Source organism: Mastomys coucha, unplaced genomic scaffold, assembly GCF_008632895.1.
Source record: "Mastomys coucha isolate ucsf_1 unplaced genomic scaffold, UCSF_Mcou_1 pScaffold22, whole genome shotgun sequence".
Classification (NCBI taxonomy): Eukaryota; Metazoa; Chordata; class Mammalia; order Rodentia; family Muridae; genus Mastomys; species Mastomys coucha.
In genome coordinates, this window is record NW_022196905.1 from 197,221,318 (window position 1) to 197,233,848 (window position 12,531).

Here is a 12,531-nt window from a genome sequence, read left to right on the forward strand (position 1 = left end):
AGGCCCTTAGCTTACAGAAGTCACAATGGCAGTTCTAGAAAATGACTCTTAAATCTCTGTAATTAAGTCTATTCCACTCTTATAAACATAGGAAGGAGGACTTTCCCCAAAGTCACATAGGTAGTAGGAAGTAGGACCTATAGCTTAACCTAGATCTGGTTTCTTCTAAAGTTCATATTATTCCCACTAAATCATACTGATTCTAAACTCATTTTATATTGACTTGGGTGGTTACTTTTTTTTTTTACACACAACATAGCATATGGTTCTAGAGAATATACTTAGAATTATAGTCAAGATTTTCCTGTTTTGTGTGAGTCAAGGTCTTGCCATGTAGCTCAGGCTGGCCTTGAACACATAAACTGACCTGGAACTTGTGATTCTCTTGCCTCCACCTCCTAAGGGCTAGGATTACCGGGGGTGCCATTGTGCCTGGCTCTGTCCAGTAGTTTTGTATTGTGGATTCTGACAAGATTATCATGAACTCCCTTTTCATCTTTGAGGACTGAGTTATAATATAAATCTCAAGATGCAGGTAGAGTCATTGACCTCCTTTGAGGAAAACAGTCTCGTCCCTGGCCCTGGAACATCAGCTATCCTACCCAGGAAACCCAAAGGGAATCAGAAAGGTAGAACCAGACTCTGCTAGAAACCATGTTTGCCTGCCATATGGAGAAGGGAAATGGAAAAAGAAAAAGAAATGGAATGATTTTTCTAGAAGACGATCTACTGGATGGTAAGTCAGTTCAATCAAGGAGAAGACACTAAGACATCCCGAAAACAAGTAACTGAAAGCAGACAAAGACCAGGAAAGAAAGAGGCTTCAACGTTTAACGGCAACCGGCAACCGCAGACAGCAGTCAGGTTCGGGTACCAACTCTACCGAGGACGACCTTGACGTATTCATTTCCTGACAGAGCCTGGCCAGGTTGCAAGTAGAACTGAAATCCTGCCCACGTCCTTCCTTCCCAGCTGTGTGCCTGAGCTATCTCGGAGGCTTCACAGGCCGGGGGAGAGACAGCATCATATCTAAATTGAAGCCTTGGTGTTAGGCTCCCAGGAAGTGGAGAAGCGTAGAGCCTGATGTTTGTTACACTGTGTCAGCTTCCCATCACAGCAGCAAGTATCTGAGACAACGACTCAGGAACAGGAAAGTTTTATTGTGGCTTGAGGTTTCTGTTGTTTTAGACCGTTAGCTTCGGAGCTTTTGAACCTGCGGTGAGGCAGCTCATCGTGGTAGGAGTGCCTGGCCAAGGAAGCTGTGTTCATCACCACCTGGTGACCAGAAATAAGAGACAAAGTGGAAAAAAAATGGAAGTTTTACACCTCATCTCCACAGAGGGAACACAGACCCAAGGGAGAATTGCCAGATCATCTCCAGCAATTCTAGTTAAATCGGAATTTCAGATCACAGTGAACACTTCTTTTTTAAACGTAAGTACCTCCAATGTATATGCATATACTAAGTTTTTTTCTTCTCATTTTTATTAGAAACTCAAATTTAACCAGGCTTCTTGCGTTCTTCATTGCTCAAATCTAAACGCAGAAGGCCTTTGAGAGTAGGGTCTCAATTCCACGATGTGGGACTGATGATGTAGATGTGGCATCGGGAGAGTTGAAAGCCTGGCTCTGCATTTGAAGTTCCCAGACCACTGAGCCCATAGCAAGTTCCCAGTAAATATTATCTATTCACATCATTATGGCTTTACTGAAACACTCTTGTAGGTTCTGGAGAAGATTCCGAGGCCGAGGGGCAGATGGAAAGCCTCAGGCAAGCATAGAGGAGCAAGGCAAAGAATGAAGTGTCCGCAGATTAGCACCAGCAAGCTTAGAGAACGACTGGCCTTCCATTTTCCCCCAGAGAGTCAAAATTCTTCACCGAGACAAGGGAATCAAATAATACCAACCAATAACGTCACAAGATATTATAGGCCTATAGGCACAGGATCCCTTCTTATTTTCACCTCAGGGGAAACAGGGTAAGATGCAGTCAATGTGTAAGAGACACAGAGGCAAGTGTGGTTTTGCTGTTGTCTTGTTCGTTTGAATTTCTCACACGTAACTCGTGATGGCTTTTATCTCCTGATAGAGCTGAAGATGACCTTGAATGTCTGATCCTCTTCTGCTGATGTGCCCCAGTGCTGAGTTGTAGGCAGGGGCAGCCACATCTGGATTATGCAGTGCTGGGGATTGCGATCTATCAATAGAGCCACATCCCCAGCCTGGATGGTTTTTAACTTAGGTGGATGACATAGTCACTGCATTGAAAACTGTTGGAAAGCCAGTTGGCAACTTAAAAAGAAAAGAAAGGAAAGAAATTCCTTGTTATTGAGTCAAAATGAGGAAGATAATAGAATGCTCTTTTGAAGAGCTTTGCCTTCTGAATTTATGGTAAAAATCAGCCCAGTTTGTAACCAGAACTCTCTTTGAAAATGAAAGAACAACAAGGAATCAAATTAAAACATCAAAATGATGTTCATAAAATTGACAACTTACTGGTTTTCTAAAAAAAAAAAAAAAAAAAAAATTCCTTTAAAAATCTATTTTTATTCCTGGATTGCACAGTCTTAAAATTTTGAAGTGATATTACACAACCATGAAAGAACTATTTTCACAGAGGCAGAGACTTGCAGGCTAAGGATTCCTAAGTGTGCATGCACTTTTCTCCCTGGTAATTAGCAGAAGAACTTGGACAGAGTCAGGAATAGAGGACCTAACAAGTTCACATAGCATGACTGCCCAATGTGACAGGCTTCCCAGATCTCTTTGGCTTTCAATGCTGGTGGCCCAGAAGGTTAGCCCTGATTTAGTTACTCTTTATAGCCCTGCTTTGTTCCAGTCAGAGGTATGCTGATCAGACACAGCCAAAGCTAACATCACTTGCTGAGGACTATTTGTCTGCTTGTACAAAACCCAGAGCCTCTCTCCTGTTAGGCAATCGTTCTGTCACGAAGGCACATCCCCAGCTCTTGAATTTTTAAGGCAGGGTATGCTTCTGTACCTGCCCTGCCCTCCCCTCTCCCCTGCCCTCCCCCTCCCCTGCCCTCCCCTCCCTTCCCCTTTCCTCTCTTCTCTTCTCCCCTTCCTTCCCCTTTAGAAAGGTCTAAATTCATATAAGTTCAACTTTAATGATGTTAAATAAATAGAATTCTTAGTAGTCCAATTTGAATTCACTAACACTTTACTATTTTAGAAGAGTCTTGAAATCATCAATTCATTTCCTGTTACTTATTTATATATGTTTTAAAGGATTGATTTTACAGCCACTGAAATTTAAGCCTAACGTATGCTTAAATTTTTTTAGACCTACTTTTAATAAGGGTTCTAAAACACCTCGACTCCCCTTTTAGCACACTATCCAAAGAAATAGGAGAAAAGATGGTAAATAGGACAAGGGGATGTGGACCACTTTAGAAGTAGTTCCTTGGGGCAATTCTTATCTCCCTTTGTCAGGATACCAGGAGTCCAGTTCGTGGTGTGAGGATGCCAAACATCAATCAGCAGTGGTGTCATGATCTAGCAGAACCTTCCAGGCCTCCACAGAATCGGCAAGAGTCAGCAGGGGCGACCAGGACCAGCCAGGATGCCAGGAGAAATTCTCTGCCATGCCTCTCTCAATGAAGCGAAGATCTCGAAGGTGAAGATGTGAGACCAGTGAAGCATTGCACAGCTAGCTATGCAAGTGTCTGTCACTGTCACTGTCCGTTGAGTCCTATTTATATCCTCTCCAAACACCACCTGCCCATCCATGGGTCTGGCCTCAGCAAAACACCACTGTGAGTCTCTATCCGATGATACATCTAGAAACTTCCACTTCAGTACCCATATGAATATTTTAACAAGTAAAACCCATGAATTGCCAGCTACTTTAAAAAATGGAATTGTACCACAAAATGAAGGTTTACCAGCTGTCAAAGCATTAGATGAGAGTTTTGCCGATGTAACGATACAATGAGAACTGCTTTAGACATTTGCATCATTAGGAGAGTACATCTCTTCCAGAAGGAGTGTGATTTCTGCTTTTGTCCAATATTTTGTCCAATATTAATATTTAATCATATCCCATTTAGCTGAAATGTTATTTTGTTTGTAAAAATCAATCTATGGTTGAAAAAATGAATGAGCTGCCCTATCAGATTCAACCTGCTCTTACAAGTATCTGAATAATTGGTTGTTGCTGGTTTTGTAAAACTCAAATTTAGAATGATTCTCCAAGATTACCTAAGATTCCATGGCTTTAGTCAACATTTTCTTACACTGGCCATACACATGAACACGGTAGAGTGGGATCAGGCTTGAGGGTAGCACTGACTTGGTGTTGTGTTTTAGGATGACCCACCTTACATAGTGAGTTACAGGCCTGCCTAGCTTAGGAAGGAGACTGTTTTAAAACAAATGTACACATTAAACTTATATATAAAGATATTTAAAATTACTCAAGAGGTTAAGTACCTCTTTCTTGGAACATAGCTTTGCTTCTATTAAAAGTCGTGACTTTCTTTACATAGATATAAGAAAAACTCCTAAAATTTATATGGAAGTACAAAAATACTCCAAATAGCCAAAGCAATGCTGAGCATAGAGGAGTGCTGGGTGATGCTGAGCATAGAGGAGTGCTGGGTGATGCTGAGCATAGAGGAGTGCTGGGTGATGCTGAGCATAGAGCAGTGCTGGGGCTATCACAACGCCTGAGTGCAAGTGATGCAGAGCCATAGCATCACCAGGACTGGCCCAGAAACAAACACGCAATCCGCAGTAGATTAGACCTTGCTCCTTTGTATATTTTACGTTGCACTTTGCTCCAGAATAAACCCCCCAGATTCCCTATAAAGATACTAAGAGGGAACACTGAAGAGCAGACAGCCTCTTTAACAGGCGGTGCCGGGGGAAACAGGCGGCAGGATGAAACTACATTCATAACCTCTCATCCTGCTTCCAAACTACTGGCGGAAAACGTAGGGGAAATGCTTCAAGATGCAAGCTTAGGTAATGACTTCCTGGACAGGATTCTAATGGCTGAGGAGATAATAGAGGGATTTGATAAATGGGACAGAGAGAAATCCAAAAGCTTCGAAGCAAAGGAAACAATTGTCAGGGTTAAAAGACAGCATACAAAACAGAACCAAACCTTTACCTGCCGTTCATCTGACAAGAGACTAGTGTCCGGAAATTTAACATCTAGACTATGTAAAGACTGGCAGACAATATAATCAATAAATGAGCAAGTGAATTGGACACAAAATATCCATGGGATTGATTATGCAATTAGCTTTTGGGAGAAAAATAACTTGGACGTCTAGTAGAAACTTAAATCTCAGATTGAATCTCATCTCTGCGCTAAGACACATGGACGTCTAGTAGAAACTTAAATCTCGGGTTGAATCTCACCTCTGTGCTAAGAAAGATCAGGAAAGAACTTGTTTAATGATAAGAAGGTACAGAAGGAGATAATGAAGTCATTTTTGTTCTGTTTTGCTTTGCTTTGCAAAACAGGGTTTCTTTGTGTGGCCTTGGCTGTGCGGGAACTAGCTCTGCAGACTGGGCTAGACTTGAACTCACAGACAGATCTCACTGCCTCTGTCTCCTGAGTACTGGTGAGCCCTGGTAGAGGGCCACAGAGAAAGATATCTGATGTCAACTTCTGGCCTCTGAATGTGTGCACACGGGCATCCATGCCTGCTGGTACACACATACACTACATGCCCAAAAAAGAAAGCAGAGATATTAAAAATATGATGTATACCATATATTGTCATATTCATGATATAACTGTATTACTGTAAGTTTCAGGTAATCTGTGGGTTATCAGTCATTTTTTTATTGTCAAGTGGTCAGAATCATAATATTGAATTCTCTTATTCAGAGGCCAGTTATTTAACATTAGGAAATCACTGCAGGGCGGTGGTGGTGCACACCTTTAATCCCAGCACTTGGGAGGCAGAGGCAAGCAGATTTCTGAGTTCGAGGCCAGCCTGGTCTACAGAATGAGTTCCAGGACAGCCAGGGCTACTCAGAGAAACCCAGTCTCAAAAAACAAAAAAACAAAAACAAAAACAAAAAACAGTAGGGAATCACTGTCATTTTTCATTATTTCTATGAGTTCTCAGATTATTTTGACCACTCCTTTTTAAAAATATGCCCACTGGTAGTGACACATGGAAACTGAAAAGCTGTAAATTAACTCTTTCACTGACTGAGGGGGGGGCATGCATGAACGGAGAGTCTACAGTTTGCATCAAGCATGTATCTTTGAATGAACTAGCTCCTCAATAAATCTTTAATTAATTAATTAGTTTCTCAATCCATTTTTATCTTCTGGCCTTTATCACGTCTAATCAAACCCTGATTATAACAAAGGTGAAATTACCAATGATCATACTCTACTAAAAGAAAAAGTGAATTGGAGAATCAGTGCCCACATCAGCTCTGCAGGATTATATTATTTTAGCCTCAAAAGTGCTAGAAAGCCACAGCTGTTGATACTGCTTTTGATTTGCCAGACCCTCTCACAGTCTACTTACTTCGTTTTGAACATGGCATTTGTACCACATTAAAGTTTGGCAAGCTTAATCCTCCCTAACCACAGGCAAATGTGAACATACTAAAAAAAATATAAAAATATATCTTAGCCAAAGCCATTATCAAGTATATATTTGTTGGATTTGACTAAGAACCTCTAATTTGTTCATGTACGCTGGGCATCCTTTCATTCTGGGTGATGATTACAGTTTATATATTATGTGCCCAACAGCTGATTAAAGTATTAAGTAGCAGTAGGAGAGAGAGAGAGAGAGACAGACAGAGACAGACAGAGACAGAGACAGACAGAGACAGCGACAGAGACAAAGAGCACAACCCTGTTCTCCTTCTGAGGACTGGTGTTCCTTGTTCAGAGATAGTTAGTGATGATCTCTTCCCATCCTCTTTCTCTGTCCCACACTGAAAGCATGGATGAGTAATTCTCAGTAATTCTCTCTCTCTCTCTCTCTCTCTCTCTCTCTCTCTCTCTCTCTCTCTCTCTCTCTCTCCCCGCCCCCCGCACCTCACAAAAGACTCTACCCTTACATTTTCCTAGCAACAACTTCATTTCTTGCACAAATCTACATTCTCTGGTTCTCAAGAAACACTAAGCTCGGGAAAAATAAATAAATAAATAAATAAAAATTAAAAAATTAAAAAGCCGGGTGGTGGTGGTGCATGCCTTTAATCCCAGCACTTGGGATCTCTGAGTTTGAGGCCAGCCTAGTCTACAAAGGGAGTTCCAGGACAGCCAGGGCTATACAGAGAAACCCTGTCTTGAAAACAAACAAACAAACAAACAAACTCTAACCTCAACCTTACACCTCTAAAGTTCCAGTACAACAAAATTCTCAGAAGTTGAGGCCCGCCATCCACTGAGGCACAGCAGGAGTAAGCACACATCATATTAAGATTCTTGGGCTACTTCGTTTATCCACAATACCAGTTATAGCACTGCGTGCTACTCAGTGGGACGTCCCTTCACAGTCATAGGCTGTGACCCTCAGTTCCCCATGACTGGGCACCATAGATAATGTTCCCGATTAGTTAAAAATGGCTTCCTATATTTACTTCATGGCGTATGAAATGGGAAAAGGAGGAATTCTATAATTGCTGTTGTGTATAGCCAAAGGGAAAGACCACTTTCCAGAGATAGAGAGTTAACAATCCCCTTGATTTAGCTCTCCATCCCACATATGGGTATTCCTCAATAGGGAAGATATTTTAATGTCTCCCCAAAAGGACATCTGATGAATAATAATAATAATAATAATAATAATAATTGAGTATGAATTTACCCAAACCCTGAAGTTAATTGGATTTATTTCTGTCTAGAAACTGCAATGTATTGATGTCTTCAAAACAAAAACAAATCCCTCTCCCTAACAATACTTCACTTGCTCAGCCATTCAACAGTTGGTGAGCTTCCATGAACCTACCACACCACACCGTCTTGACATTGTTCACTCCAAGGAGTGAGGTGGTGTGTAAACTTGCACATCACAAGACCTCGTATGTGGGAAGCCATAAGCAAAAGCAAATTTCCTTTTATTTCTCAAAGAATTACCCTTGAACTCATTGATCAAAGGAAACAAACAAGCAATCAAAAGAACAGGACCGGTTTCTGATCCATTGTCATTACTTCTTAGGGCCCGCCTTTTCCATTGTTACACATTATGACATTGAGACACAAGCCTACCAAGCTGGGAAGAGCAAGCCACACTTAGGCAGAGTCATAGGCTGTGACCCTCAGTTCACCATTTATTTTATTGTTGTTGTAAAAAGGAAGAGGAAAATGTCAGCGAAGTATCCTTGTGTTACAAAGATATGTTAACTATTGTTGTTTATTACCAAGACCAAAAACCAAAAACTAAACAAACAAACAATAACAACAAACTAACAACAAACCGGTAGAAAGAATGATTTATTTTGGCTCAAGGTTATAGTCTATCATGACATGTAGGCATGGTGGCAGGAGCCTGAGACAGCTGGTTACAGCCCCAGGCAAGGCACAATGGACACTGGGGACCTGCACACTTCCTTCTTTTTCATCAGTCCTGGACATCAGCCTACAGAATGGTACCCATCTCAACCCATCTCAGCTAAAGCTCTCTGCAAACACCCTCATAAACATGACCAAAGGTATGTCTCCTAGGTAAATCTACATCCGGGCAAGTTAACAACCAATATTAACTACCAGGTCTGTTATATCTGCACAGACACACACACACACACACACACACACACACACACACTTGGGTAGGAAATGTTGCTAAGGTAGGTAAATAGCTTTGCAATTATTTATTGCCTTCTCTGGTTGTTCTATTGAATGTAATTTTTATTTATGAGCAATAATTCATACAACTGTGGATACCCTTAAAGTCAATTTCTGGTCCAGCTTACAGAAATAAAATTTATATTTCCTTCCTTCCTTCCTACCTTCCTTTCTCCCTCCCTCCCTCCCTCCCTTCTTTCTTTTCTACTTGAGTTCCAAGTCCAGATCATATATAGAGGGGAAGCCAATTTAAAGTATCTGTTCTCAGGTAATGTGTTTCATGATTCACACCAATTGGGACTGCCCAATCCATACAGATCAAGAGACACCTAGAAGGAGCAGATTCTTGGGTAAATACAGCTATAAAATGATTTGCCATCCACGATATTTAAAAACTCAGCTCTGACCTCTACTGGCCATGTTATTAAAATACAACAGCAAGCATCCAGAAATGTTCTTTATTTCATTCGGTGATTTTCAATTTAAAAAAAATTTAGTATCTATTCATCTTAGGTTACCATACACAGTTCATAATATACACAGGTTCATTGTGATATTTTAAAATATACATGTCAGTGTGCTTTGTTCCCAATTACTCCCCTCCTCCACTGCCATGACCCATGTTCCCTGCCCCTCCCTGGTTGATTCTCCTTTCCCCAGACAGTGTCTCTTTGTGTATTCACTTAAATGCTTTTTATCAAACATAAATAAATAAATATTTTTATATCTCAGGTATTATAAGTAGGGATTATAGTGGAAAAATGCTGTCTTAAAATTTGTTAGGAGAAACATTTATACTGTAAACATTGAAAAGCTCACTGCCTAGTACAGCGGTTCTCAATCCTGTGTGTGGATTATGACATTTTGGGGGGTCAAGTATCAGATATCCTGCATATCAGAGATTTATATTATGATACATAACAGTAACAAAATTGCACTTATGAAGTAGCAATGAAAATAATTTTATGACTGTGGGTCACCACAATGTGAACAACTGTATTAAAGGGTCACAGCATTAGCAAAATTGAGAACCACTGTCCCAGTACATTAGAGGATAAAGAGTGCTTCATACATTTTATTTTTGGTTTCTTTGAGACAGGATGTCATGTAACCCAGACTGGCCCTGAACTTCTGATTCCCCCACCTTCACCCCCCCAAGGGCTAGAATTACAAGTATGCACCACTACATTTGACTTAATATGTAATTTCACAAAGAGAAAAAGAAGGGCCAGATAAAGGGAATGAGGAAGTAAGAATCTTAACAACCTGATAGTTCATATCCTCCCCCTCCCCTCCCCCTCCTCTTCCCCCTCTCTCCTTCCCCACAAATTAGTTAGATAACACATCATCCTGGAGGCAGGATCCTTTTCTTCTGGTAGTTTCTGCAGGTTTTAGAATCAGCCAGACTTGTATTCCAACTCTGTCAGCCTTTGTCACAGAAAACAAACCAAAACATCATTAACAACAACAAAGAACAAAAACAAACAAATAAACAAACAAACAAAATCCCCAAATTCTCCATAGCTTTAAAAGCAAATGTTTGTACAAAATCACACTGAGATAGCATCTCACAGGCATCTAGATGACTCATAAGAGAAACAGATAATGGGTCAGTAAGGATGTGGTAAGGCCTTGCCGGTGGGAGTGGAGCTGTTTATTGTAGAAAGCACCAACCTAAGAATGGAGTTACCATATGATCTGGCAATTCCATCTCTCGATGCAATCGGAAGCGGAGACTTGAAGTGAGTTCTGCATAACTAGGTTCACAGCAATGTTGTTGATAGTTACTAACAGGAGGAAACAACCTACATATGAAAGCATAAACAACATGCAGTAGATTTACGGGACAGTATGATTCTACATCCAATGAACTTAGAGGACATTGGGCTAGACAAATCAATCACAAGAAGAGAAAGGCTACATAATGCAGAGTGTGAGAACCGTTATACTGATAGAAGACATTGTGGTGAAGATGGTACCTCGCAGGTGCTAGAGGTGAGGAGAAGCAGGAAGTTCCTGTTCAATGCATACAGAATTTCTGTGTCACAGGGTGAAGTGATAACATCACTGGCCATGGGTGCACAAGATAATGTACTTTGCACCAAGCTGTACTACAGCTTAAAAAGGGATAAGATGATAGATTTTATGTGTATAAATTTTTACCACATTTAAAACCTTCTAAACATTAGAAAAGTAGAAGTGGCTGGAAAACATTAAAAACAAAGACTTAGGGACTGCAGAGATGGCTCATTGGTTGCTCCTCCAGAGGATCTGGGTTCAGTTTTCAGACCCCATACATCAGCCAACAACCACCTGTACTTCCAGTTCCAAGGGATCTGATCCCTCTTTTGGCTTCCTCGGGCACCGCATGCAGATGATGCCCAGACACGCATGCAGGCAAAACACCCATACACATAAAATAAATAAAAATTAAATATCAAACAAAAATATTAAAAAACACACACACACAAAAAAACCATTTATTCATTTCATGAGCTGGACATAGGTCAGCAGTGACTGATGGGTTCAACTCTGCTGTTAGGGATTAGCTCAGTGACCTGCCGGGGCTAAAGGAGGAGTCACTCTCTCTTAGGCTTACTGCTCTAGTAGAGACTATCAAGGTAAAGCTGGCCTAAATTCAGGCAGGGATCATATTCATTCTAAACACACCCTATTGACCAAAGAAAGCCCTGCTGCTCAAGGCAAAGCCATCCGAAGCCACGAGGTATACTCTGCCTTTTGCAGACACAGGAAAGGGAAGCAAAGGCCAGCGCTGGATAATTTGGAACAAATAATTCAATACAAACTGAATGAGTTACTCCCTGTCTTGGAATTTTCATGTTCTGTGCCAATTGCCACCAGCAAATTATTTATACGGCAATTCACACAGGTCAAGACACATATGGATAAACAGATGTTGGGTGGATACAGAAAAAAAAAAAGGAGTTGGATGTTACTTGTCCACCTGTGAAACAGCAGTAAGGACAAGGGTATTCTTCGGAAATCACTTGGGCTCAATTCTAATGTAGGCTTAAGGGACAGTAGGGAGATGTTGGAAAATTGAAGAAACCTGAGATTCAAGAAATATAACGTAAGCTACTGTTCTTGAGCTATTTTACTACTCCTTGAGTCCTACATAAAATCAAGCCGCTGTCTAAAATATCGCCGCAGTCCTTTCCCGTGGTAAAACAAAACCAATAGTTAACCTTATAGTTAAGTATTTATTAAAGGCTTATTTCTCGCCTCTAGAGCTGCTTTCTAGTAGAAACAGCAGGTGGCGCTCGCCAACAACTTAAGACTAGAACTCCAAGGTTATTTTCACTTTCTTCCTGTTCCTGTATGAAGCAGAACTACAGCGTGTAATAAAAAACTAAAGAAAAATAAAGTAAAAAAACAATCAACAGCAAACAAACAAACAAACAAACCGAGAACCTGGGTCTTTATGACCTTGCAGCAAAAGGAAGGGCACAAGAAGCCTCGTGACTGACCAAATTTCTAAAGTTTGTTTTTAAAACTTGGAAATCGCTCTCCTTCTGAGCCAAAGGTGTGAGGCTGTAAAAGCAGCGAGGTCAGAGGGAGGGTATATCCACCTGCCACGCATGGGAACAAGAGTGGCTGGCAAGGGAAGACTCAGGAAGCTCTGATACTAACTCAGGATCCTCACACACTAGGAACGAGGATGATGGTAAGCAGTGAAGTGATGATTCAGCATGCATTTTTTGTTTTTGTTGCTTTTA

The 12,531-nt window shown here is 40.9% G+C and overlaps 1 protein-coding gene across 1 annotated transcript in view; it reads left to right on the forward strand.

Annotated features, from left to right (window-relative positions):
- The first annotated feature begins 380 nt into the window (after positions 1–380).
- The window catches only part of Scrg1 (stimulator of chondrogenesis 1), a 60,142-nt gene continuing 47,991 nt past the window's right edge, over positions 381–12,531 (forward strand). The window contains exon 1 of the mRNA XM_031339861.1: positions 381–1,434. Coding sequence (XP_031195721.1) covers positions 1,312–1,434 — 123 coding nt within the window. The 5' untranslated portion in view covers positions 381–1,311. The remainder of the gene's footprint in view (positions 1,435–12,531) is intronic.